A 27,543-nucleotide genomic window follows, 5' to 3' on the forward strand; every position below is an offset into this window, starting at 1 on the left:
AGCTGACTGAAGACATTTTCAGACATGATCTGATTCTTATGTTTGAAGCATTATGTAGACATAAAGCAATAAGGGTGGAGGAACTAGTTAAAAGAAGCAGCAGAGATGACCTGAGTCTTAGTTCTTTAAGCTATTAAAATCAAACCTGGATTTTTACATTCACATGCACACTTTTTTTTTTTTTTATTTCTCCAAAATATATACACTTCCTCATTAGAACTGCTCAACAACAAATCCTGTTCCCTTGATTCCCATCTGTTTGCCTATCTAGAATTCAGCTCGTTATCTCAAAGACACTGCTTTCACTCTTATTCTTGCTGTACACACACAAAAAAATTAAATAAATCACAGCATAATATCTGTATTCTCTTTACAGCACAAACTGTTAGCTGACAAGCTACCTTGCAGCCAGGGGTGTGGCAGCTGTGTGTGGTTTGATAAAAGTTACCTGTCTTCCTTTCATAACAGTACCCTGTTTTCAGACACTACAAGGTAACTATTCCTGCACTCCACAGTGGAAAAGAAACACGTTCTTCTACATTCAGCCGACCATGTCTTCATGTCTAATGCTTGAGTTTTTGCCTATTGGGAGCACAAACTTTCTTTGGTCTTTGTTTACACAGAACAAGTTAATCTTAACACAGTTAAGAATGATTGATCCTCTTATTTGAACATCTAAATGCCACCAGCATGCAAATGAATCAGTAGATGCTCAAGCAACAACTGAAATGTATTATTTATTTGTTTACAAAAATATAACTGTGTAACCAGTGTAGCCTAGCCATTGGCTTGCCTAATATTCATCTTTCTAAGATATCTTCCTTGTTCATAGCTACGCACTTTTAGTCTTTTTTAGTCTCTTCAAATTGATCAAAACATGTTCTCTGAAAGCACTTTGAACAGCCTGCTCTCTGGGGAGGTTTAGTTGGGACTCAACAGAAAGACATATGGTGAATGTTCTCTTCTTGGCAGAATTACTCATGCATTAAAACATGCAATTCCTTCCCCACAAATACTTCTTTATGCAATGCTGATATTTGTCTTTTGGCCAGTAAAAGTTGGTTTGGACTTTTACAGACAGCAATCCAAAGAGACTTGTGTTTGGCCAGAGCAAATTTATAAGGGAAATAAATAATATTGATGGATAATTGCAGTTTTTTAAGAGCTCTGTAAGTTATGCTTTTCTAGTATATCTATTTGCCGTTTGCCATTAGTAGACATGGCTACAGGAAACACCCAACTCCTAACCTATGTCTATCAGCAGAAGCCAAGGAGATGTGAAGTGCGGAAGGGTAAACCAGAGCATTGCACTGGGGGAACAAAACAAAAAGTTTGAGGGAAAGAGAAGAAGAAGAAACTGAAACTTAAAATCATGTATTCATGCAGACTAAAAAGAATCCACCATCATGGTATTAAAAGAGAAGAATTATAAAATAAATTACAGGGAGGTTTGGATGAGGCAGAACTATAAAAGGAATCTGTATGTGGAACACGTGGGAATTAGAGCATCAGAATACGGTGGGATCATCTAATTTAGTGCGCAAATGAGTAAAAGGAACCTTTTAAGCTAGTCAGACTATTTGTATCCTTGTTATTCCCTTTTGTTTGCATTCGTTCTGAAAATACTAGCACCTTCTCCCAGTACAACTTCTGTTTATATCCAGTGAAGGGAAAAAAAAAAATTGTGATAGCTCTCAGCTTTAATGACACACCAGCAGATGGAAATAATAATTAAAAAAGCACAACTTCTTCATTCATTTTATCTTGTTTTGTGTAGCCTTTCCAGAAACATGTCCTTGCTCCTGTGTGATAGCAGCGACTTCACTGACTAACATCCTGTCTCTGACCTCAACGCCTTGAGCAAAGTCATTGAGGCATCTGTGACGAGCGCAACCCGTCATCATGTGGTCTTTGCCCTAACTCCCTTGGCTACAGACATCTATTCAACATGGAAATGGCAGAGGCTGACTGAGCTCACTCCCTCTCCATGGCTGCAGAGAAAAGATGAGCAGAAATGTTGGCAACTGCCGGGTCTGCTGCCAGGCTTAAAAAGCTGATGCCCTGAAAGCCAAAGTCCAAAGCACTGCCCTGGCAATGGGGAGTCATACAGTGCAAAAGAGCATTCTCAGTATTTCTGATCAGTAAATATCAGCGTATATACTTCTCTTCTCTTTTCCAAAGATTGTTGTTGTCACCTCCTTCTGCACTCACTAACTAGACATAATTAGCCATAGGAACAGGGCCTGGCTTGGTTTCTCGTGCAATTATTTTGCTGTTCAAAGGGGAGCAGAAGTTTCTCTCTGTGCAATAAGGGACAGTGGCAGTAGGGAAGGTAAGTTGCATGGAAATGAAGTTGGAAAGCTTCATTTCCCCACTCCACTAGCAACAGAAGGAAAACTTTTAGCTTGAAACTCTGTTTCCTGGCTTGGCACCCTAATCCATCCCTTACAGCTATTTTAACCTAATGTTTTATGTGTAATTTTCATCTAGTTTACTAGCTTTTTTTTTTTTTTTTAATTCATCTCCCTGTGAAGTTATATGAAATCAAATGGGACAGACTTCTGTGGATACTGAGGAGTATATAATGGTGGATTTCAGAACATTTAAAAAAATGTCTCTCAGACATAGACGTACAAGTCCTAAGGGCATGGGTAGAGTTGGAACATGGGTTCCATCTGCCTGGTTTGGTTTTGAAGGAATTGTCTGCTGAGTGTGAAACAGCCTAGAATACATCCTGTGACTTTCTCAAAAGGAAGAAAACCCTCCACTTTTATCCACATTGCAGAAAAAAAAAAAAAAAAAGGAAGAAAAAGATTCATGATTATGAACGAATTCTTGTGGTGTGCAGTATTTTTCAAGTATGGTTTGGCTCAGATCCCATAAAATAAGAATTGACAGTAAAATACGTGAGTAGTTTCTTCTAGAGTACTTGCTACAGAGGAACAGCAGGCATTTCTCAAAGTGAAATGTCTTGTCCAATCTGAACAGATTGCCAAATTGCCATAAGCAAATACGCAACATGATTATCACCTCAAAAAAAAACCCAGTTTCACAGTTCCAAAACTGCATTTCAGTCCTATATTTTCAGCTCTAGCAAAATTAGCTTTGGTAGAAAAAAAGGACCCTTCTCCCAATTACAGGGGACTAATGAGAGGCTGTTTCAAGTTGTGACACTGTGCAGGAGCAGAAACAAGCATGGATGTTTTGAATGTAGATTGTAAGCGTAAGGGAATCTGTAAATAGCTTGCTTTGGCTGCTCCCCTCAGACACATACACTTCTCTACCTCCTCAAGGCACTGCCTGACACAGGGAGAAGTAAGTGACATCTATGCCATAGGTTTCCATATATCAATGGATCTAGCCAGTTCTTGGGTGAGGGCAAGACACCCCTAGCTATCTGGCTCATAAGGTCCTCCTTCTATAGTTGTTTTCTTTCTTATGAGGTATAGACAAGCCAACCTTCAAAAGCCTTACGAGCTCCAACCCCTTTAATGTTTCTATAAATGATCTGAAGCAACCCTGGTGATCATTTAAGAATGAAACAATAAGTTTCCCTGCTATGCCTGCCTATGCAGGGATTTGATCTAGATGATCTATAAGGTCCCTTCCAACCCAAACCATTTTATAATTCTATGAAGTTACTACTTGGTACCAGCAGCTCATGCTGGCTCTCAGATGTTCACACAACTTGCAGCTGCTCCACCTGTTCCACTCATACTCAAAAGGGGTGAAACCTAGCTTTTGGGTTGAGAGGAACAGGGAAAAGAGAAGGGATGGGGAAATGGGAAGGATGGGCAAAATGGGAGGGGTGGGGAAAAGGAAATACTGCATTGACACTCCTGTGCCAGCAACTAGATTAACTGCACTGGGTACAGAGCAAGTAACTTCCCTGTTGCAAGAAGGGGGGAAAAGGGAACAACTGAACGACAATCTCTAGTGGGTGGAATTTGTATTAATCATTCTTTCACAGACTTCTTAAGCATCTCCCATTCTTAACATGTAGGATGCCATTTACTGGATGCCATGATGGGGAATAAATCCAACAAGCTGGCTCACATAGAGGAGTGGGACTGCTGGCACTCTTGCTTATTGGGTGAAACCAAGTGGAATTTCACTTGGCTGCCATGCAATGTTGTGATCTTTCTCCCATGCTGGGACTCCATGAGCCAGATGCTGATGGTAGGATCTGGCCACGTTGTCCAAACAGAGGTAGAAGAAAGAGCTCAGGGGGGGAGAGAGGCCACAGCACTGCGATTGCAAGAGTTATGGTCTTGCCTGTAGGGATGCACGAAACAGGAAGAGGTCTGGAGGAATCCCATGGTTGAAGCATGAAACCCGGCTTCCTGATACCCAGCGAACAACTCCCACCGTATGTTTTATGACGTGTCTTTTTGTTCTGATCTCCACATGCAACCCCTTATCTTGGCAGCTCTTTCAGAAGACCTGAGAGAGAATGTGCCTTCACATAATGTGCCTTCCCATCCAGCCCATCCTGTCTTCTCTAGATCACACAAAGCATATTTTTTGAGCAGCATTAGGACTTTATTTACTCTAGGCAAGGGCACAGTTCTCTCCAACCCAAAGAGCACCACCTCAATGGGAGCTTTGCTGGAACTTGCAGTTGAGGTCTGGGAATTCAGATGTGACTTATTAAACAAGCACAATACCAATCTCATATTATGATGATGATAACATGGTACCTTTTCCTTCCTTCTGACATCTCTTTCTTTGTACAATACATTTTCTGCTCTCGCTTGTAGCTGGGCAAGGATTGCCCCTTGCTGACGGATGCTGCACGATCTCTCTGACCCTTACTTCATTTCCTCTTTTGAAACCACATGTTTTTCCTTTCTTTGTGCAAGGGCTCCATGGACTCCACTCACTAGCTTCACAGTGCACTGCAATAAACATAGGAAAAGCTGAGCCTGGCCAATATATTTTTGTACACACAATGCATATGGTACATTAATTTTATTCAACATCAGCCAAAAGGTGGCAAAAAATAATGGAATTAATCAGGATTTGCAGCAGTGAATTGGTCACAATAGGACTGCTGAGGATATACTGCCAAAATAATATTAAATAATTATGTCAGTTACTGTTTTGTTCTCATCATTTTGCAATTCCATTCCTGAAACGGGGCAACAACAACACAATCAGTCTCAAAAAATCAATTACTGGCACTTTTTCAGAGGTTGCTTTGGTTTTGTGGAGGTATAACTTCTTCTAACTTCAGTGGTATTAAACTTTGGTCATGCCTATGTGAAAGGAGAGTAAAGTCATTGGGTCAAGCTGTTGCAGCCAGTCTCAGAGGTATTGAATTTGGAAATCAATAGTTATTAAGGACAAACTGATATCAAAAGGCATTACATTAAGAATCAAGTATCTTTGGTGATCTGCTGCTTGCTATTCAGCTTAAATAATGAAAAGAGCCAGCATATACAAGCTGTAAGTAGGCAAAGCAGAGGAAAATATGGTCAGTGGGGTGCAATCTTTTTAGAAAAGTGCAAGCTACAGTTTCTAAACCGTGGTGATCTGAATGCACATCCTGTACTATTGAGAACTCAAAAGGTGTGCAGCTGGACACTTGTCGAACAGTGTAGACAAAATCGGGAGCAACCTTGGAAGCTTAACAACGTGCTTCTAATAACTGTCCTTCGTTTGTGCCATCTCCACAGTACACTTATCTTGATAAAAGATAGTAAACATTTATATTTACTTAATGTTCCCATGCATGCTTTAGACTGTAAACCTGAAGAACGAAAGACTCCCAGCCCCTCTATAAGGAGGAATTTACAAGTCAACATTTTTCAGCTCCAGAATGTACTTTTTTTTTTTTTTTCAAAACCTAAAAATATAACTGACCTCAGGTAATCTCTGAGCCTTTCACCACTGAATTGTCATGTGGGTAATTTTGTTTTTCCTATTACACTGGAGCTCTCCTGTTAAAATAATTGGCCTTCATGTACACAAAAAGGTTCTGGTTTTCTTCCGTAGCTTTAAATGGCTTTTCCTAGTTGAGACTGACTCATTGTTAAAGCAGCTAAGTCTACAGCACTTGGAAACAGCCATCAAAAAGCAAAACCTTACTTTCAAAGATGAAAGTTTTTGCTTGAAAATAAAACAGTAAAAAACATCACTACCACCTGAACTAATATATGAGAAGGAAAATGCCAAACAAATGTATGTTATCTTTATTCCTGCATTACTTCTCCTCCAAAACGTGCGATGCTAGGGAGAGCTATGTGCATTGTACTGTGGGGGAGATTTCTGCCATGGCCAGGCTGTGTCTAAGTGCTCGCTGGCTGCTGGTGGTTGAAGAGGTTACCTCTTCTACCACAGTTCACAGCCCTCAGCCACCACAATTCACAGCCCATGTAATAAAATAAGCCAAACCTTGCCACAGCTTCAGCATGCCTATGGCAGGAGGTGTCAACTGCAGCAGCCCAGAGGCAAATATATCACTTGCTTTGCTTTCAGCTGGAGGGGTGGCAGAAGGATGGAGCAGACAGCTAGGTGTGTTGACCTCCAAAATTGCCCCAGAGTGAATAATTGGAGCTTGTGAGTCAGAGGCTGGAGAGACACAAAAGCAGGTCCCTTCTCTGCAGCCAGTGAGTCACAGGACCAGTGTCACCAATCTCCTTCCTTCAGTGACAGTGCCATGGTATTTGGTGTTTTATTTTAAACCTCAGTTTCTGGAGCCAGGTGATTATGTATATATACCATTTGGGATTTTTTTTGGTTTTTTGTGTGTGTTGCTTTTTTTTTCCTTAGTATTTTGGTTTCTAGGCTTCACCTTTGTGAAGGTAAGCTTAAAAATGTTGACACATAAATGCTCTGAAGGCTCAGGTAGTACAAGGGACCTAAAGCAAAGCAGTTAGTATGTTAATCTTTCAACTACATGTGGGGTCTGGCTCAGGATATTTGAACCTTTGATGTTAACTGTGCTCCAAAACACTGTAACAGAGCAACTAAGAAATGGATGTCATTCCATCTCAAGACACACTAAACAGGCCACATTTCCTGAGCAGTGCCCTCAGCATCAAGATTGTGTTTGTGGGGGACAACTGAGCTTGTGCTTCTTGTGAGATGGCAGATTTGGGAAATACTTTGAATTTGTTGTGCTGGGGAATGCATCTTGTGATGCCAAGCATTTCCATTTTAAGTTGCACTTCACTGGTGGTGTAACTGATCTTGCAATTCATGCCTTCCTTAGATCCCCCATGAGAAAACCAGGCAGGACGTGGGGGGATCGGACTTACCGATGCTAGTGCACTCCATCGTGTGGTTGTTGGCTTCCAGCCCATCGGGGCACTTTTCAAGGCACTTTCCACTGTATAAGTAGAACCCACTTTTACACTTTGTGCAGAAGTTTTTGGTGAAGCAGGTATCACAGTCAGCTTTACATTCTGAAATGCAAACAGTAAACAACAATTGCTCTTTGCCACAAAACACTATGGGCTCTCTCCCATATATCGGAATCACACAATTCTAGCAATGTTAAACAATCTTCAAAGGAATCAAATTATATTTAGATCTTCTTTGTGGTCTGTACACACAGTCAGGCCAGCTTTGGCATGAGTGAGGATTTAATAAGGTTAGCCTGATGCTGAACGGCCTCACACTGCTCGTCTTCTTGCAGACCTATGCACAAGGAAGATAGAGCACAGCACATCAGAACAGTGACATACTCCTTCTGCCCTACACTGACATGGCATAGGTACTAATTAACCCCATTGGGCACAGGTAGTTGGCCAGCTCCACTCTATCTATCTTCATTCATCCAGAAGAAATAAAAATATGTCAGAATTTAGAGTCTGCTTAAGACTGTTTTGCATCAACAACTTTTACTTTTTCTTTTTCTTTTTTTTTAAGCAGTTTGCTGATGTTCAACCAGACGTCCTGTAGTATTTCATATATTCTCTATATGACTACCCAAATTGGCATTAGTGGTATATTTCCCAGTTCTCAGATATTTTTAAAAGAAATACATAAAGACTTTTGTATGGCACAGCTCATGTCTAATATGCAAGGCCACACACTGCTGAAAAGTGAGCAAATATTTTACAGTGTCAAGTTACTCTGTAAGACTTTACTCTGGGGTCTGTTCATTAAATAACTTTTATTACCAGGTAAAAACTGGGAGGGTTGCTTGGCCGTCGCTCTTATGTTTTTATATCACCTGTGGGATTAAAAACAGTGAATTCAACAACTAAAAAGAGGATTGAGGAGGACATTGTGATCTTTTCCAGTTCACTTATGGTTCAAAATACATAGTGGGGTCAAAATGTTGCCTGAGCAGTAAAGAACAGAGTTGGGTTCTCTGTCTCCCAGCCCAGAGGCAACAAGAGTTGGTAACTTCCCCTGAATCAGGCTGGAACCTGTCCAGCTGGAACCTGTCCAGCTGTATTTAGAGGACTACACTGAGTGTGAGACAAGCTAGAAAGAGACCAAGGCAAACTGCATCTCCCAAGCATGCCACCTGCCGTCTTCTCTCCTTGCCGCAGGGGTCAGGTGGGTAAAAGCAGTGGATTAAATGGTTCCAGCCACTGAGATTCAGGGTCCCTCAGCCCCCTCTCTTTGGAGCCGCTGCTGCTCCCTCTTGCTGCTGGAGGGCAGTGCCAGGAACCCACTGGCACGTCCCTTTCACATGGGGGTGTAGAGGAGGAGATCATCACCTTGGTCCTAAGCAAGTCATTCATGCAGAGCTGGGACCTCTGAGCTTTAGGCCATTTTGGGATCTTTCACCCTAACTTTTTGCTTGGGTTTTCATTTAGTGCACTACTATAAAAGAACTAAACAGATACACAGCCTGTCAGTCTGCTTCTCTGTTCACTTGACTCCTCAGGGGACACAGCATTCAAGAGAGAACAAACAAATCCATTCTCTTCCCCTCTCCCCATCACTTACTTGCACACTTATTAATGTCGGGATACCTCGTCCCATAGTATCCGCTTGGACACGAGGAAAGACATACTCCAATCTGTTTCATGCCAATCCTCTCCAGAACAAAAAAGAGCCTGGGCTTACATGACAGGCATCCGTTGTAGTCAGAACATGTAGCACACCCTCCTTGGCAACCCTGGCTCACATTAGGATGCACTGAGAAGACAAGCATTAAAAAAAAAAAAAAAAAAAAAAAAAAAAAAAAAAGGGTGAGAGAAACAAGGTGTTAGACAAGACCATAAAATAATGGTTCCTCTGTGCTTGGAAGGGTGGAACACCCACCTCTCTTACAGCTCTTAAACGTTGTTTAATTTTTTCTTGCGTGTCTTATGACCCAACAGTTCATTTCAGTGATTATTTCATTTACATAAAAATGAGAAGCTCAGCTGAAATGTTCCCATCTTACAGAAATAGCTAGCAGCATATTATATTTGAAATAGATTGTGTGAAACAGCAACATCCTAGAGAACAGTTATTTTTCTTTTATTTTCAGTAGCTTTTCTACCTTGTATGCACTTGGCTCAGAAGATAAATACATGTTCACGTATCTGTGCTTTCCTTAGATGGATGATTAAAAATCAACCTAGTGTATAATTTTCTTCATTTACTAAGTTCCTTTTGATTGAGTTATGCTGTGCAGGAATATGCCCTTGTAAGATGTGAAGCTAATTTTCCTTAATAGAGAGACACAGGAGAGCCATCCTTCTCACCCTCCTTCTTTTCCTGGAATGTTCTTTCTGGCATGTTTTTAATCTCTAACAATTACAACCTGATGTTCAGACTTAACTGTGGCGTTTACCCTGCTCCAGTCCCAGCATGGAGCATAGGTAGGATTTTATTTGCCTTTCAAATGAATTGTTCTAATTCTTCAGACAAGGAAAGGAAAACTTATTACACTAACTGCTGAAGACTATTCATTTCTTCTTTAGAGGTCTGGGGATAGCAGACATGAGGATGCTATTGCAGACTTTTCAGTAGCAGAGATTATTTAGTGTATTATTTCTCAGTGGTAAAGAATAAACTTTCATATCTCCCTGTACTTTAGAAGTTATTAACTACTTCTAATTCCTTCTTGGTTGCCTTCTTAGATAGGAGCTAGGTCTGAAAAATAAATAAGCATACGTCTGTACTTTGTTCAGTTAACAGTTTTAGCAGAAAAAGCATGGCCCATGAATGGGAAAAGCACTTCTCTATAATCTGAGATTTTGATGACCAGTCCCACGACCTGAGAAACCTGAAAGCAGTTCAAGTGAACTTTTCCCTTTTCATTCATACAACGAGGAATGAAGGGTTATTTCTCTCAGTAGGGTAGAACATGTAGGAGGAGAGCAAACTTTGGCCCTGCTGCAATTTCAATGAGAATATAAGAACCCGGTTCTCCATGCCCTGCAAGATGCTCACTTTGTAAAACAATCTGGAGGAAAATGTTTTACCACCAGGACACACCACTGCTATGAGAGTAGACTGCATTCTGCATAGTGTGAAGCTGCAACCCCAATTCAGTTATCAAACTTGCTTTCACTGGACTCTCAAAATATTGAGTGCTTAATAAGTGTACCATATCTTTTTCTAAGAAGGTTCCAAAGATACAGAGTACATTCACTTTTAAATTAAGAGCCTGAAAAAATTGCTTTCTTTTTAAAGTTAAGCAAATTAAAATGTCCTTCTCTCTTCCCTGCCTTGTGGCTTTTGTATGAAGCTACATCCAAAGGCAGACACAGTAATATGATCTAAGAAGCTGACATTATTTTAAAATTATCCGTGGCTTTCCTTCATTAAGTCTGACAGTGGGAAGAAAAAGGAGCTGAAGTGCAAAATATTTGTCATCAAAGATGCTATATAAAATATGGATTATCACTTTTGATGGGAAACATATTATGTGTAAGCACCTGTGACACATCAGACAATACTTTATTACCAAAAGATTATAACTATCTACAGCTAAGATCCATTGCATGGCTAATTTCCATTTCTCCTCTCACTTCAGGAGTATTAAGTATATTAAAAAATGTACTCCTAGCCATTTTCACAATTTCTGCCTCCTTTCATGCACTCCAGATACATCTCATGCAAATTACATAGCAAAAAAAAACCAAACCAAACCAAACCAAAAACAAACAAACAAAAAACAAAGCCTGTAGTTCCAAATGGAGAATTATATTGTTAGTATTACAAAGCAAGGAATAAATTAAAAGAAGTCAAGCTCCATTTAAAGAATGATATTATGCCATGTTATAACTCAATGTGTGAAGGAAGACAAGCTCCTGTTCCTGGAAATGCGTAGGGCAGAAGTCTCATTGAAAAGTCAGAATTGACTTTTAAATGAAGAAATAAATTTTTAATCTTTTTATTCTCTCCTCTTGTGCCTGGCATTTCTTTGAGCCCTTTATCTGTGTAATGAAATTGCCTGTCATTGCACTTGCTATGATTGCTGGGTAGACCCTTATTCTGGCTCAGGCAAGAAGCAAAGCTGGGACAGCCAATGGCTCCGGAAATTGGTTCTGTTTGAAAGCATAAGACTGGGCTTTGTCATTGGACCTGGGAGAAAATAAATGGTGAAGAAATATTTATGTATAGAAAATGAGATAGCATGTTTTAAATAAGACATCTTGAAGCTCCAGATGAAGATCTCACTCTTGTTACCTCTCAGCCTTCTTCTCTGGTTCAGTTCCAGGTGTTTTCCTGATCCGTGCAATGTAGGGGTGACCCCCTACCCTCCTGAGTGGGGTCAAAAGGATACCAGAATAAAATGGGCCAAACTCAGGCTCTGAAACATCTGAAATATCCTTCCCCTCCACAGGGAGGGAACTTCTTGATGCTGGGTACAGAAATGGGTCCTTACTGTTCCTCTTTCATTGCAGTAAGATATTAATGCCTGCAGATCTCAAGCACTTCCCCAAGTGCACACCATAAGCCTGAAGAAGCAACCAGAAGTTTTACCTCTTTTTCCCCCCACATCAGACACTGTGAGCTAAAAGTTTAAGTGATGTGCTGCAACAAGCTGGGAACATAAACCCCATGTGGTGAAATCTGGCCATGGCACACCTGGTGTAAGGTTTGCTTCAAATTTCTTTACCTAGGTCAACGGTACAAATGGATAAGTAATGTATATCCACTTTAAGAAACTCTTTGAAGTCTACAGGTGAGAACGCACTAGGAGAACGCAAACCATTCCTGTTAGCTACAAGTTTTAGACATGGCAAGTGGGACAGAGAGAGGTCAAGTCTCTTGGCAGAGGGGCAGGCACTGTGGACTTCTGGGTTAGGCACTGGCAGCAGAACCAGGAGATCTGGGCTTTAGCATTGCAAAAAGATCCAAGAAATGCTCTTGTTGGTCTTTGGTGCAACCTGCTCCATTATAGAGACAAATGGAATGAAACATAAAAAATCCTTCACAACCCTCAGAAGTGACTTTGGTGTGGATTAAGTATTCTATGCATGGGCTGTTTCAGAGCAGTGTCTGACACTAGAAATGACCCTACCAGCCATCTGTCTTCTTATATTCAAACACTCTTTGAGCAGAGTGAAATCCTAGACTCTCAAGAATGGAAAATACAGCACAGTAGAGGGCAAAGCAAGTGGTGGGAGCACAGAGACCCGGGACAGGTTTTCTTCCCCATCTCTTACACAAGTGTCAGCCACACCTTCTGACTCATCAGGTACAAAGTACGTATGTACAGGCTCGTGATTGGCTTTAGGTCCAGAATCCATCCCTCCATTTTTCTTCTTATAAAATAAAATACTGGAGATCAGAGAAGACACCAATTTAATCTTGAACTATTCTCTTTCCCTGCCCAGCTTTAAGCCCTTTTTGGCTTAGAGGCCTTTTTTTGTGCAAGCTGTTTGTGCAGATATTAGTTTTAAGCCTCATTAGCAAATGAAATCACTGAGGATTTTCCTTTCTCAGAATATTTTCCAGAGTGCTGCTCTGGAAACAATGAGTTGTGATCTCTCTGTTAAAAATAGAACACTAGGGACAAGGAGCTGAATTTGAATCTGAACTTTCAAAGATGAGACAACAGGAGATTTTGATGGTACGCAGGAAATAAATTTTAAATATTTCAATGAAAATTTTATATCAGTTTTACTTTATAGATTCAAGTTTATGAGATCAAAAAAGAGAAGAAAATGCAGGAGGAATCCAGGTGGACATACGTTCTGACAGCCAGGGGAAAAGCTCGAGGTAGAAGATTCTTTGCCCATTTGCTGCAGCTGAGGTGCAGTGTCTTGTTACCAATCTTCAACAACATGTCCATCTAGAGGCTCACTCTTGAAATGGGTGTGCTAGACAAATGAAATTCATCCTTGCTAGAGAGCTGCTGCTACTCCTTGTTTCTAGGCCTTGTGTGTTCTGACAGGAAATCTTTTAACAGGCAGAGGTGCTCTGGAATTCAGCCTTCCCAGTTGAGCTGCCCCTCACCATAAGACCCAGGCCCTACCTTGGCTTAACCCACCACATGGCACCTGTGTGGGCACTAGTCTTCACGGTGGGGGATGGGATATCCCATGGGTTCTCGTAATGCTTGATCGCTCTGTATGATCACTGCCCTTCATTTCTCTCTCTCGCCTCGTGTGAAGCAGCTGCCTGTGGCAGTGGCCTGAAAACAATACTTCATGTTAAGCAGAGCTCCTCTTAATCATGCAGGCAGTTCTTTAAGCAAATGCAAACAGCATTTGGCAGTGAGCTCTTCTAATGAGAAAGTCATTATGGAATTTGGTTTGCAAACCACAGCGTATTTCCTCAGGATCTTTCTTGGACAGCGTATCTCTGCGTGGAACAGACAATGGTGAGGGAAAGACACTGAACCAACATGTAGGCAACATGCAGAGGAGAGCAAAGCAGAGCAAGGAGAAAGCCCAGGAGTGGTGGGATAGCACTGGAAGAGCAAGAACACATGGGCTTGATAAATTAGTATTCCCAATGCTATATAGATTGCCAGTCTGGGGGAAGATGAAACCTGAGCTCAATTTTGCAGGCTAAGCTCTTTTTGATCGCTTGGCCTTAAATCACTCACAGGGAAGCAAGGCACATGATGTGTCATGATGGTGCAGCAGCTGGGCTCTGCCAGGAAGATAGACCCATATGCAACAGTGACTACATTGAATTGGCTGTAAGTTTTCTGGGGTGCAACCAAACCAGTGGTGATAGCTGAAGAATGTGGACTCTGTCTGGGGTGGCCTTGAAAGAAGAGACAGCTGCAAAAGGAGCACAGAGCAAAAATCAGTCTAAGAGTCAATGGATAAAGGCATAACTTCTGTTTCTTTTCAGTATTTCAACATGGACCTGTTGGAGTGAGTCCAGAGGAGGGCCACAAAGATGATCAGAGAGCTGGAGCACCTCTTCTATGAGGACAGGCTAAGACAGTTGGGGTTGTTCAGCCTAGAGAAGAGAAGGCTCCAAGATGACCTTACAGAGGCCTTCTGGTAACTGAAGGGGGCCTACAGGAAAGCTGGGAAGAAACTTTTTACAAGGGCTTGTAACAACAAGACAAGGCAAAGTGGTTTTAATGTGGAAGAGGGTAGATTTAGGTTAGACATTAGGAAGAAATTCTTTAGTGTGAGGGTGGTGAGACACTGGAACAGGTTGCCCAGGGAAGTTGTGGATGCCCTCTCCCTGGAGAGGTTCAAGGCCAGGTTGGATGAGGCTTTGAGCAACCTGATCTAGTGGGAGGTGTCCCTGCCCATGCAGGGGGGCTGGATCTAGATGATCTTTAAGGTGCCCTCCAACCCAAACCGTTCTATGGTTCTGTGATTTGTGCTTTACAGGTACTTTAAGATTTCTAAGAGGATGGTCACTCCTCCACATGTTTGCCTGACTTCAATTTTGCTTCAGAGCAATGCTGCCTTCTGTGGTACCAAATACAAAACAAAGAAGATCCTCAAGTGTCCTCCTGTGTTTTGAAGGAAAGAGATCCTGTAAGAATGAAAAAAAAAAAAAAATCCTCAAACATCTGCCTCGCTTGACAGATTGTTTTCCTCCTCAAGAAGCACTTCCCATCTGGGGGAAAAGAAACCAACCAGTTTTGTTCACCAAACATCAACAGTTCTAAAGAGCAACAGAAACATGAGTATGGGACAATCCCACAGTCTCAGGGAGTATCCATAGCTGTGTTGTAGTGGTGTCTACAAGCAAGGAGGCCCTCAGCCCAAATGGCCAAGATCTCACTGGGGAATGCCTCATCATTATTAAACACATCTGACAAAGTGATCCTGAAAATTAAGTATACTGACTGCCAGAACACATTTCCCTGAATTTGTTAGAATGAGAATCAACAGGCTGAAAAATCTCACCAAGGGTGCAGAGTTTTATGCAGTCTCCTAGCATCTTCAGCACAACAGAAATCAGCCACAGCGACCACAAATGGCTCCTTCTCATTCCAGGGAGTTTTGTAAATAAACTGAAAAATTCTTTTCATGGAGAGAGAAGGGAAATTGACGTTTTTTTTCCCACGTACTATGGAACACTACCAAAATTCAGGGATCCAGGAAGTTTAACCAGTATAGAAACCAAAGGTGTTCCCTGAGGCAAGTTGACTTAAGCACCCTGGTAGTGATGGTAAAGGTAGGACAAGGTTATGCAATACCTTCTCACATCAGGTTCTAAATCTTATAAGCAAGTACAGATCTTATTTTCAGAGTCAGCTGTGGTTGTTTCCAAATATCCACATTTCAAGACTATATACATTATGAAACTTCTCTAAAAATGGAAAACTGAATTACATTACCTCCTCCTTACTGTCTAGATAAGAAGACCTGTTGTAGAAGGAGAAGGATGGAATCAATAAGGACTAGTAACCTAATAATTGTATAAACCAATTGTTGTATAACCAACAAGTCATGACACTTGTCAGACTCAGCTACTTGCAAATAAAGCATCTGTGCTGAGATGGAAAGAGGAGGCATGAGTTTTAGAAATAAATAATATTTAATGCACATATATTTAGACAGTATTTTAATACTCTAATCCTGCAACATGCCGTCATGAAGCTCCCCAGTTGGCGTTACACTGTTCATATGCACACAAAACTCTAAAAACAGTTGTCAACATCACTGTCACTCCCATGACTCCTCAATCTCTTCCCTACAAGAGACGCAAGTAAAAAAGCACAGCTGTATATTGCACATGGTCATTCTTTGAAATACTGTCTTTCTGCTTGATTTTCTGATTGATGCTAGTATTCCATCTATTGCTTATGCATTTCTAACAAAGCTTGTTGGTGCTCAGGTTATCCTGGTGGCAGGTGAGCCTGAGTCCTGGCCCCCCACAGCCCCACCCCACCCCCCTGCTCAAAGCCATTTGCTTCTCCTGTTTTGTTCTTTTAAGATACTGGAGACTTTTACTGTTGCGTATTGCACAGATGCTCATGTACTTCCAGCCTGTATAAGGATCACTCAGCTCATACTGTCAACATTACACAACTACAGTAGCATTTGCAAGTTTCCCGTTTCCCACAGGGTCTTTTGAGACCGGGGTTTTTCTCTCAAAGTTTTGTTTCAGAAACCACAGAAAGAACAGCAGGATGTAACAGATTTTACTTTCCATGCTGGGGACTAGGGAGAAGAGTTTAAATAGCAAAAGCATGTAATCCCATGTAGAAGCTAAGATTTTCTATTGCCATGTTTACAGCATTAAAAAATTAATAAAACAAACAGCAAGCCAGCCCACTGCCTTGGTGTTGCTCAGATGTGCCTTTGGTCAATTACTTAATATCCTCTCAATTTTGTATATTTTCCTAAGCAGAACTGATCAAAAGTTTGTACTGAATTAAATATTTTTTTTCTGCATAATGATTAGACTCATACTTCAGCTAAATAAAAGCATGAAACTATTTTGTTTGCAGTAGAAGCGTTCTGGACTGATGCCTGCAAACATTGAAGTGGAACTTGTCTCTTTGAATTTAAGTCTCACATCAAGATTTCAACCCAGATTATAAATGTAAGGAGTATCACAGCACTGGAAGGTCTCTAAAACTTGTTTTCCACAATCAGTAACTCAAATTTTTGTAAAGGAAGAAGGGTAAATTCTCCAGGCCAGACACAAAATACTGTCCAAAATTCCAAGTTTACATTATTGATTAAAATACAAACTCCAGTGACTGCTTCTCTGCTGTAATGCTGTGTAGCAACGCATATGCTATCAACACTCAGCAAATGATGACCCAACTATTTTCACCTTTCCCTCATGCCACTGGGACCCATGCGAGTCTAAAAAAGAAGTCAACAGGTTTTGAGTGCAAAGCATGAACAGCAGGATATGAAATCATATTGAACTCTGATGGAAAACAGACAAGAGACTTCAACACCAGTCAGCTAGAACTCACTGACAGAAATCCCGGCCCACGAAAGCTGAAGGCAAAAGTCCTGCAAAGAGATGGGAGTGAGGATTTCACTAATTTGTTAATCAACACTAGGGTAGTCCATGGTTTGTCCATGGTTTCGAGTACAGATATATGATTTTAAGAGAGCAGTGTGATTGGATGGCCTGTTTTGATTGGGATTAAGACCACAGTAAGGTTTAAGTAGGTGTCTGATTCCTGAAAAACTGACTCAGTTCAACAGCTCCGCATGCCTGTGAAGTAACTATGAATGGCACGTAGTTAGGGCTGGTTTCATCACCCCTTCTTCATGCTGCCCTCCCTTTGAAGTCTGAGCCTTCCCCTCCCAACTGCCTTCACTGCCTCACACTCTGACTCACATGAAAGAAATTTAGGGCTCACACCAAACATAATTCCCTTCCTCAAAAACTCTAATACATATAATATGGCTGCAGTGCTGCACAGCAGGCAATTTACAGTTGACTTAAAACCACGCCAGGAAGTATTTGAATGGAATTGTTGGGGTGCTGGGGATGAAGTCAAGACTATTGTCCATTTTGTGCTTAGGCAGAGATACAGTTCAGTTTTTATGTGGTGGTGTACCACCACTTCTCTGAGGATTTGTGGGCCAATCAGCTCAGTTGATTGCAAGAGAAAATGAATTAAAATTAATTAAATCTTGTTAGGTTTTTTGTGTTGTGTTTTTTTAGTGTGAGGTATGCTCTTTATGCCCAAACCAATTAACAGTAAAATGCTGACACATCAAACTTTCCAGATAGGTAAATTAATTGGAAGCTTAAGCACAGGCTGTATCTGAAAACAGGAGCTGCAGAGTGCTAGGGGCTCAGTGACTGTAGTCACCAGCAATTGCACAAGCTCTGGGCAGCTGTGCAGGAAAATGTCAGGCAGTGCCATTATGACTTCAGATGTCAGTAAACCATTCAATCACAGCTTTCTCTCTGAACCTAGCTTGCCTGCAGCAATCCTGTTGGGTGCCTTAGTGGTACAAAGAGGTCTGGGCAAAAGCCAAAATGCCCCATTGTCCCCTCGCTGCCCCCTCCAACATTGAAGACACCCTCCAGGGTGGCTGGGTCAGTGTCGGAGGAAGCTGGGTCCCCTGTACCCATCTTCTCCCCCATGCCTGTCCTTTGAAGAGCAGCCCCATGGCCACCAATTCCCTTGCAGTCTAAGGCTGAACAGTTGTCAGGCTGCTCCAGCCTCTTGACGATGCCCTGGAGAGGACATGCAGCAACCAGGAAATCATGTTAATGGCTTAAAGGGCTCTGAATATTTTGCTCTCCTCAGATGTCTACCTGTGAGTTTCACACCTTCAAGGGATGATGAGAATGCTCTTTCGCAAGGATTTTCAAAAGTAGGATTAATGCAAAATTTCCATAAAGTGCAAAAGTTATTAAATATGCCACTATACATATATATATGTGTGTGTGTGTGTGCTTTGCTTTGTTGGGAATATTTGGTTTAACATTTTAAAGCATTAATATTACATAAAATTATACAAAATTAAGCACCTAAGGTGGAGAAAATAATTTGAACTGAAACCTCAGAAAAATCAGTTCCAGAAGATGTAAGAGGGTTTTTTAGTATTATGAAAAATGCTTCTTTTTTATTCTAAGAAAAAAAAAATCAGTCAGAGCTGTTTTCTATATTTAAATGTAGTGACAAATTCAAATAGAATTTAATTCTGTCAATGATTATTCAGGTGGCTTTAATTTGAAATAATATTAATAACATAAAGATTATAAGGAATGGTAAAATATAACCTTTTAATTTAAAAGAAAAATGGAATTCTAAAGGTAAAAAAAATAAAGTGAGGCCACGTATTGACAATACTGGGTAAAGAAAAAAAATTTATATAATTATATATAAACCAAAGAATTAAATAACTAGGAAATTTACAGTTAGTGTTGAGTGTTATTAAATATTTTATAGGAAGAACTGTAAAGTCAAAGGTTTTGAAGCTACTTTAATGGTTTTCTACAATAGAAAAAAAAAGCAGCATATGTTTTTAAAAACAGTTTAATCTAAACTGAAGAAAAAAACAGTTTCCAAGATTAATGGTTAATCCATGAATTATTATTTTTAGGGATGACTGTCTTTTATTTGTGTGATATATTATTTAGTAGTGTTGATGCCCATCAAATGTGGTATCTGACACTTTTCATGCACAGTTGAACAAGAGATCTTAAAAATATACTTTTGCTAAAGCATTTCAACAAAAACAATGGTAGGAGTCTCATAAATTAGGCTGAATCACAGCAGTATCCTGAGGGCATGTGTTTAACCTTGCACTGCACGTGCAAGTAGAAATTTGTGAGACCTCTTCCTTCCCAACTTGCTGCACAATGAAATGATCCATTTGCTGTTTTGTGGCCTGAGAGAGCTGCTTTTTCAGGTGTCAGATGCCTTAGTCAGCTTGCAAAATATCCTTGGCACTTTGCAACAGTGGTCCATGAAAGAACATTTTTCTAGTACTTCAGTAATAAGGAAGAGGGAACTGTTCAGTTCTCTTTTGTCACACTGTGAAGTAATTAAGTTAAGCCAATGCAGAATAAATGATAGAAATAGAACTCATTGAAAACCAAACAACCCCCAGATATTAGAAAAACATGAAATCACAGTAGTTATTTTTAAGCACCCAATATGATGCATATTTGGCAGCTCAACTGGTGGCTGGTGGCTTGTGGCACCGTGTTGGGCTGCCATGAGATGGGGCTTGGATTTAAAATGACCGCAACAACACCACTCCAAATGCCAGGCTCCTGCAGCAAAAATTGGGATAAAAAATGACACTGGCAGATGCCAAAAAGCAGTAAGTAAAAGGAAAGGTTGAATTGTACCCTAGTATGAACACATTCTTCTTAACTGACTTCTTGATCTGGAGCTGCATGAAGCCAGCAAAGCAATTTGCTCTCATGGAGACATAGCAATTCTCTGTGAGTACGTGCCCCCACTGAAAACAAGTAAAGTTGTACATATAGAGGATTCTGTCCTAGGATAGAGTGATGGACCCAGTTATGAACCTGTAAAATACAGACCACTGGAGGTCTTCATAATGTTAGAAATAGGGAAAAATTATTGTGGTGATATCTGTTCCCCACCCCCAGCACAGATGTATACACAGTCTGGTACAGATAAAAAAGAAACAAACAGCTTGGAAGAAGATAAAAGCAATGGGTGAACTTTCAACATATAGTTACTTTGTCTTTCCCTATATTTGAAACCTCCCTAACAGCACCACTGAGTTATGTGCTTTTGGAGAAGCAGAGGGTTCTTGGATTTTAAGGTTGGTGAAGTTGTCTGTATGGTCCCCTTCTAGCACTGGAAGGTTAAAAGTGTTAGCAACCACATTTTTAAACTCAGAGCCTCCAGTGAGACAACTAAACTCTTGCTTCATTCTTACATATATAACCTGATTTTCAGAGTGCTTGTGGGAGATGCAGGTGGTCAGAGATCAGGAAAAGATAGCTATTTAAGAGTTCAATTAAATAGTTGCTGCTTCACTTCTAGAGTCAAACTTAAAAAAGTTTTGGCCTTGTTATCTTTGCCCTTCAATTTCTTCATCTGCAAAGGTGAAATGATACCTATCCCCCAGGAGTACTGAGGTGTTTAATTCATGGATATTTGCAATATGTCCTCAGCTTTGGCTGAAGTTCCTGGCTTCTTTGCACATACAATTGCTTCCTATGCAGTTCAGTTCCTGGCACTGCGTTAAACCTTGCTTTATACAGGATTCTCTCTAATACATCAGATTGTGCTGAACACAACTACTCAGTCACAGGTCCGAGCGTGGTAGCAATTTATTGCAGTCACTTGCACAACCTTTCCATGCACAGATTTCAAAGGTGGACTGAGACAAGTTGAGAAGCCTGTTCTTTTAACTTTCTGATTTCTGCTCTGTGACTGAAGAGATTAGATTATTGGAAAACATGTTATTAGCACTGGCTTGCAGCCAAAGGGTCTGCTACGCATTCTGCAAGGGGTGCTGCACTTGCTGTAAATTAAGGAAAAGAGCTGGATAAGTTACTCCAGCGAGGAATGTTCCCTTTGGGAATTGTCCACAGCAAACGAGAGCTGTGGTTGGTGAGCAAAGAGCAACGGGGAGAAGAAAAATAACAAAAAAGGTCAGAAATTTCAGGGAAATAAAAGACCCTTTTTCTCCTCTATACTGAGCACCAAGTTAACAAGCTTTAATGTTCGTTGATGCCTTTTATGTTACTTTCTGCATACCCAGACCAAATTGAGGGGGAAAAAAAAAACCCAGACAATTACCTTGTAAGCCCATGCTTAAATTCCTCCATACTCAAAAAAGCACATCAGCATATGGTTACCTTCACACATGTGTTACAGATATCTTGACTTCAATTAGACTTAAATACCTGATTAAAATTAAGGACACATTCTTGAATAGAGTCTCTTGTGCTTGGAGCAGACACATATCTTCCTGAAGTAGACAAAAGCCTAACTCTTTACATGCTAACTTTGAAAATAATGCCTTGAACTTCTCAGCCATTAACTAATTCAAAGTTTAAACTATTTTTCATTTTTAAACTTTTCAATTTTTTTAGATAATTTTAAAGTAGAGAAAACAAAATGTCAACTGTTTTCAACATAATGACTATGTTTTCATGATGTTCCAGAGAACAAAACCATTATTATTTTCTCCTTTTTTCAAAAGATTAAAATAACAAATTCTCTTCTCTAGTTCAGCAGAGAAAAGCCTAACTATGTGAATTCAAAAGGCTTATGAAAGGCTTCTGGTACTGCTTTATTAACTTTTTTTAATTAATGCTTATGCATTTCAAATCACTGCCCTTATATTTGGGAATAAGATTCCTACAGTGCTTGGAGTTAGCAGCCCTGTTTCTTTGCATCTCTGCAGGAGACCCAACACAGATGCTAATTTCATTGCTTTTTTAATATAGAGATTTTCAGCTTTGAGATTATTGAATAACTTTATAAGGGGCTACTAAACTATATCCTGATAGGAAGGAAAACAGATTGCTTTAATTTCTGTAAGAATCAAACTGGTTTCCTATCAAAGGAGAGACTCACAGCCCATTCATTAATCTCAAGTATCTTTTTCAGCTTAAATCTGCTGTTTACTGTGTAATACTTTCCATACCAACATCATATGTAACACTTCATATGGAAAAAAGCCAGTACAACAAAGGTGTTCTTGCAGAAAATTAGGAAGAGGTGTTCAAAGGGAAGCCAGGTGAAAAGGAGGCCAAATGATCAGGGAAAATTATTACACTGTTTTTCACTGATTTGTGAGAAAGACAATAAATATAAATATCACAGACCAAACTGTGATTTCAGCCATCTGTAAAGAACCCCCAAAACACAATGTAAACAAATAACAGCAGCAGCAGTAAGAATCCGAACACATGTGCAGTTCTGTAGGACCTTTCACCCCGAGGTCCTCAAGGCACTTTGTAGCAATCAAGTAAGACGCAGCTCCGTGTTGTAAGTCAATGCTTTAGGTGTTGTATCAACTTACTCTTAGGTGACTGCAGCAGCTTTTTAGCAACACATTTGGAGGAGAGAGGGAATGCACTTGATAGCTGTTATAACCAGTCTGATCTCACATTTGAGGGACCTCTAGGGCTGAAATAGCATCTCTTACCAGCAAACCCAGCCTTATTGCTATAGGCTTTATTCCACTTTATGTTGCAAGGAGGAGGTGCAGCCATGCCAATGCCAATGCTGAAGAAATAGTTTAGCAGTAAGGATTCAGAAGGGTCAGGGCATCATCTCACTGCTGTTTTCTTCCTCTGAAGGTCCTTAAGCTTTGAAGTGTCTTGCTGCTACATAATACCTGAGAACTGCTGGTGGCAAGTGGAGCTGAGCCATGAGAGAAGGTGGCACTGGGACTTCTTCATGGTCTTCACTTCCACCAGGAACACAGTTGCTTGGTCACAACATAGCAACAGCACCATGGTAGACCCTGCACCAATTCTTCTGTTATGACTTTATAAGCAAAGAACAGCTCCATGAAGATTTAACACCAAGAGTTACACTGGCATAGAACAGTGCTGAGATCAGACACATTAAAGCCTCAGTCATGCCTTTTCCTAGATACAAAGAAGCAGAGTAAAAACTGCACCTAGCTCAGTACAGCATTTTCTTCAAAACCAGTTTTTCCCAAGGCACACTCTAAACAAGCACCTCTTTCTCTAGGTGGAAAACTGTCAGTCTGTAATTACTCATTCCCTGTAAAATGTCTGATACTGTAAAGCTATCTGCTATGGGAGGTAAATGTACAATGGACCACTGGTTGGAAATTATCATCAGTGAGTCTCAACCGCATTATCCCATGGTGCAGTCAACATCCTGGAGGGAAGGGAAGCCATCCTAAGGGACTTTGACAGGCTTGAGAGGTGTGCCCATGCCAACCTCATGAAGTTCAACAAAGCCAAGTGCAAAGTCCTGCACATGGGTCAGGGCAATCCCAAGCACAATTGCAGGTTGGGTGGAGAATGCATTGAGAACGGCCCTAAGGAAAAGGTATTGGGGGTGATGGTTGATGAGAGGCTCAACATGAGCCAGCAATGTGCACTTGCAGCCCAGAAAGCCAATTGTGTCCCAGGCTACATCAAAGGAACCATAGCCAGCAGGTCAAGGGAGGTGATTATCCCCCTCTATTCTGCTTTTGTGAGACCCCACCTGGAGTTCTGTGTCAAGTTATGGAGCTCCAAACACAGAAAAGACAAGGAACTTTTGGAATGAGTCCAGAGGAGGGCCAGAAAGATGATAAAATGGCTGGAGCACCTCTCCTATGAGGACAGGCTGAGAGAGCTGGGGTTGTTCAGCCTGGAGAAGAGAAAGCTCCTGGGTGACCTTATGGTGGCCTTCCAGCACCTGAAGGGGCTACAGGAAAGCTGGGGAGGGACTTTTGACAAGAGTGAATAGTGATAGGATAAAGGGTAATGGTTTTATAATCTGGAAGAGGGTAGATTTAGGTTAGATATTAGGAAGAAATTCTGTAGTGTGAGGGTGGTGACACACTAGAACTGGTTGTCCCCTCCCTGGAAGTGTTCAAGGCCAGGTTGGATGGGGCTCTGAGCAACCTAGTCTAGAGGGAGGTGTCCCTGCTCATGCAGCGGGGTTGGATCTCTAAGGTGTTTTCCAACTCAAACCATTCTATGATTATATTCTATGATTCTCTGATCCTATTCTATGATTCTCTTTCAGAAAGCTCTGGTAGTTAATAATTACAACAGTCTCAGGGGAGGCAGTACAATCTCAGTTACATGTGTGCTTCAAATAAGAGGTCTTCTAAAAGTGTGCTGTTGTTTAACCATAAATTATTGTGCCTGAGAAAAGATCCATTGAGTGGGTCCTACAGTTTTTGCTGGGCACCTTCAGACATTCGTCATGGCCGCATCCCTGGCTGGGAGCTCTACGTGCTGGCAAGCCAGCTGTTTGTTAGCATTTTGCCTTAAGATAGCATCAGCAATATCATTGTTTTCTTACTCACAGTGAGTTCTGTTATGCTCATCAATCTGATTCTCATGACATAAAAAAAGAGAGATTGAAATAATTGTGAATAAATGCAAATAAAAATATCATCTTTTTAATATATGGTGATGATGCAATATTTTCTTTGTGACTCAAGAACTACTTGCTTCACGGGAGTTTTCAGAAATAAAATAAACTTCAGTTTTCTTAAAACAAACTCCACATTGTTGCCTTACAAACAAAATCAGATTTTTATGTCTCATAAGGTTTCAATGTAGCATATCTGCTGGATGAGACATCAGTGTAAGCAAACAGATGGTAGGAGACTTGTTGATTTTACCACAATATATTTGTGCAGGATAGAGAAGGGGAGAATCTCAAGAAAGTATCCTTCTGATTTTGTGTAGTTTTCTCTTGCTTTGTCCTATCCACTTGTCTAACACAGTTCAACATTCATATAAAACTATTGGCAAAACAAAATAAAATTAACAGTACCCTTCCAGTTTTTAAAAACTAAACATATCTAAAATGCTTCAACTCTATGTTCTTTTCCTCTGTTTATTCTTTAAATGAGAGAAAATTAAGAATGCACAAGTAAATTAGTATTTTTTAAAGGTTGTAAAATATGGAATGTTGTTTCATGGAAAAAAATGAGTTAAATGATACTTCTCTCCTTTCAAAGAGCAGAAAGAATAACAAGTTATTCACTGTTCCTGTCTTTTCTGAACTACAGCATACATTCCACTTAGTTTCTTCAAGCTAGCATCTGGAAGGAATGTTTAAGGTGCAGTCTTACATAGAACTTGAAGACAGCATTACCTGAAACAGCATATTTTGTCAGCCAGCATGGCAGTGAGCAAAAGAAGAAAAATTACCTTTATTACAGCCTCTCTTTTTACACTTGTCTTTCACTGCGCTGTGGCTCCTGCTCTGGAAGTGTAGGGCTAGTTTCTACCTCTTGTTGACCCCAGGGTGTGCATCCCCATCTGAGCTAAGGGGCTGGCAAGTGCTTCTGTTCTCAACCAGCAGTTTCACACTCAAATTGCACATGGCTGTAACTTACCCCACAGAAATGGAATAGCAAATATTGGGAAGCAATTGTCTCCATCAGGGTCATTACATTGTAAGATAAGTGGGAATGGCCCACAGCATCACAAACTTGAGGGGAAATGATACCTCAGAAATCCCCCTGAAATGATTTCTATTTAAAATATCTGCTAACCTTGGACATTGAAGCATGGCTCCAGAGCATGGATTACATGGATTAAGAGCTCTGGAGGTTCTTTCCCTTTTAATTACATTTTAGCACCTCTGAAAGTTTTTTACCTAATTTTAAAAATTAAGGTGCCTGTACTTAGGGACCCATTAATCTCTGCTGGTTGTAAGCACTGATGATTTGGACATCTATGACTGATCCAGCTGTCCAGGCTCCTCATGCATCTACCCTTGTCTGTTGGGTTTAACTGTTCTATAGAGAGAGAGGGGGAGATTCTCTGGGCTTGGAGACACCAGACTTTGTAGTCATTGGAGGCAAGCAGACAATTACAGTTCTTAGTCCATCTGAACTATCATATACCTCTGCCTAAGGAGGAGATGGCCTGTGAAGTACCATGTTATGTCCAATGACTAGCTCAGTTGTTGGTGTTTATGCTTTCAATGCCTGCAGTCAAGGGAGATAGTAAAATTATTTTTTTGGGTCGAATGTCACTTTCCTGTAAAAATCAACAGAGCCCTGCCATATTGTCCTGTGGAAAAATTGGTTTTTAAGGTACATAAGAGGTCTGACCATCCACAATTCAGCAAGATTTGCAAGTAAGCAATCTGTGTCTTAAAATGAGATCATTGCAGTTGGCTGGTCTTAGAAAGGAACTTATCCACCTCCTTTTCACATTTTGAAAAATTATGGCAATGTCCTCTTGCAAACCTGTCAAGATGATTAATAAGAAAAATGAACTGATATTTATTCAGGTTTTGAAAGGTACATTCTTGCTTCTATATATTGTTTTAAGGCAAATACAGTCACAAAGGGGAGTTTGGTGCAGCACTACAGTTGCTCTCAACTGTCCAAGACCACTAGCTTAGAAACACTCCTTACTGATGTTCCTCTCCCTTGAAGAGGCCATCTAGTTTGTCTTCTCTAGCTTTTCCAGAGCATGAGCATTTCTTCTGCTTGACTTCCTGAAGCTCCTATATGTGCACTGATGGAGGTACAGAAGAAGATAATTTGCCTTACATCCTACCTGACATTCATCATCCTTGCCACTACCAAGAAGCTCAGGACGGCTCCCTCACTCTCTCCTCCTTCTGTCTACTGGCTCTAGCAGGGGAAGAGTGCTGGCACCTGGAAGCCTATACCCAAGTTCATCAAGACCAAGGCCTAAAGAAAGCTGTATGGCTTTCTGTCTCTTGCTTTTGGACATGAAAAATGTGTGGTGGAAGGCCAGACCCAGCCTGTAGCAGTCACTCTCTGGCAAACAGCTACTGGCTTCAGCCAAATGTCGAAGATGGGCCTGCCTCAGCAGCAGCTCAAAAAATGCACAGCACCCATTGGAGTCAGGCACATCACTGCCTGCACCTAGAACCCATCCCATGCTCAGGAATGGGTGACAGCAGACGTTACCCTCTCCTGCACTTTTGATGCCAGCCCAACATCTGAACTAGTAAGGAGGCTGTAAAGAACTTTTTTGCCACCTCCCTTTAACTTGTCAAAGTCAGCTTCAGGAGATTGCAAGCACTGTATTTTCCCCTTCCCTTTCTCTGGGATACCTTCAGCACCAAACTGATCAGTGATGGGATTACTC

The 27,543-nt window shown here is 40.8% G+C and overlaps 1 protein-coding gene across 1 annotated transcript in view; it reads right to left on the reverse strand.

Annotated features, from left to right (window-relative positions):
* The window catches only part of RSPO3 (R-spondin 3), a 63,093-nt gene that overhangs the window by 18,606 nt on the left and 16,944 nt on the right, over positions 1–27,543 (reverse strand). The window contains exons 2-4 of the mRNA XM_051613054.1: positions 8,911–9,102; positions 7,263–7,409; positions 4,701–4,898 (exon numbers count right to left, since the gene is read on the reverse strand). Of these exons, the coding sequence (XP_051469014.1) occupies positions 4,701–4,898; positions 7,263–7,409; positions 8,911–9,102 (537 nt within the window). The remainder of the gene's footprint in view (positions 1–4,700; positions 4,899–7,262; positions 7,410–8,910; positions 9,103–27,543) is intronic.

The sequence above is a fragment of the Apus apus genome, chromosome 3, assembly GCF_020740795.1.
Source record: "Apus apus isolate bApuApu2 chromosome 3, bApuApu2.pri.cur, whole genome shotgun sequence".
NCBI lineage: Eukaryota > Metazoa > Chordata > Aves > Apodiformes > Apodidae > Apus > Apus apus.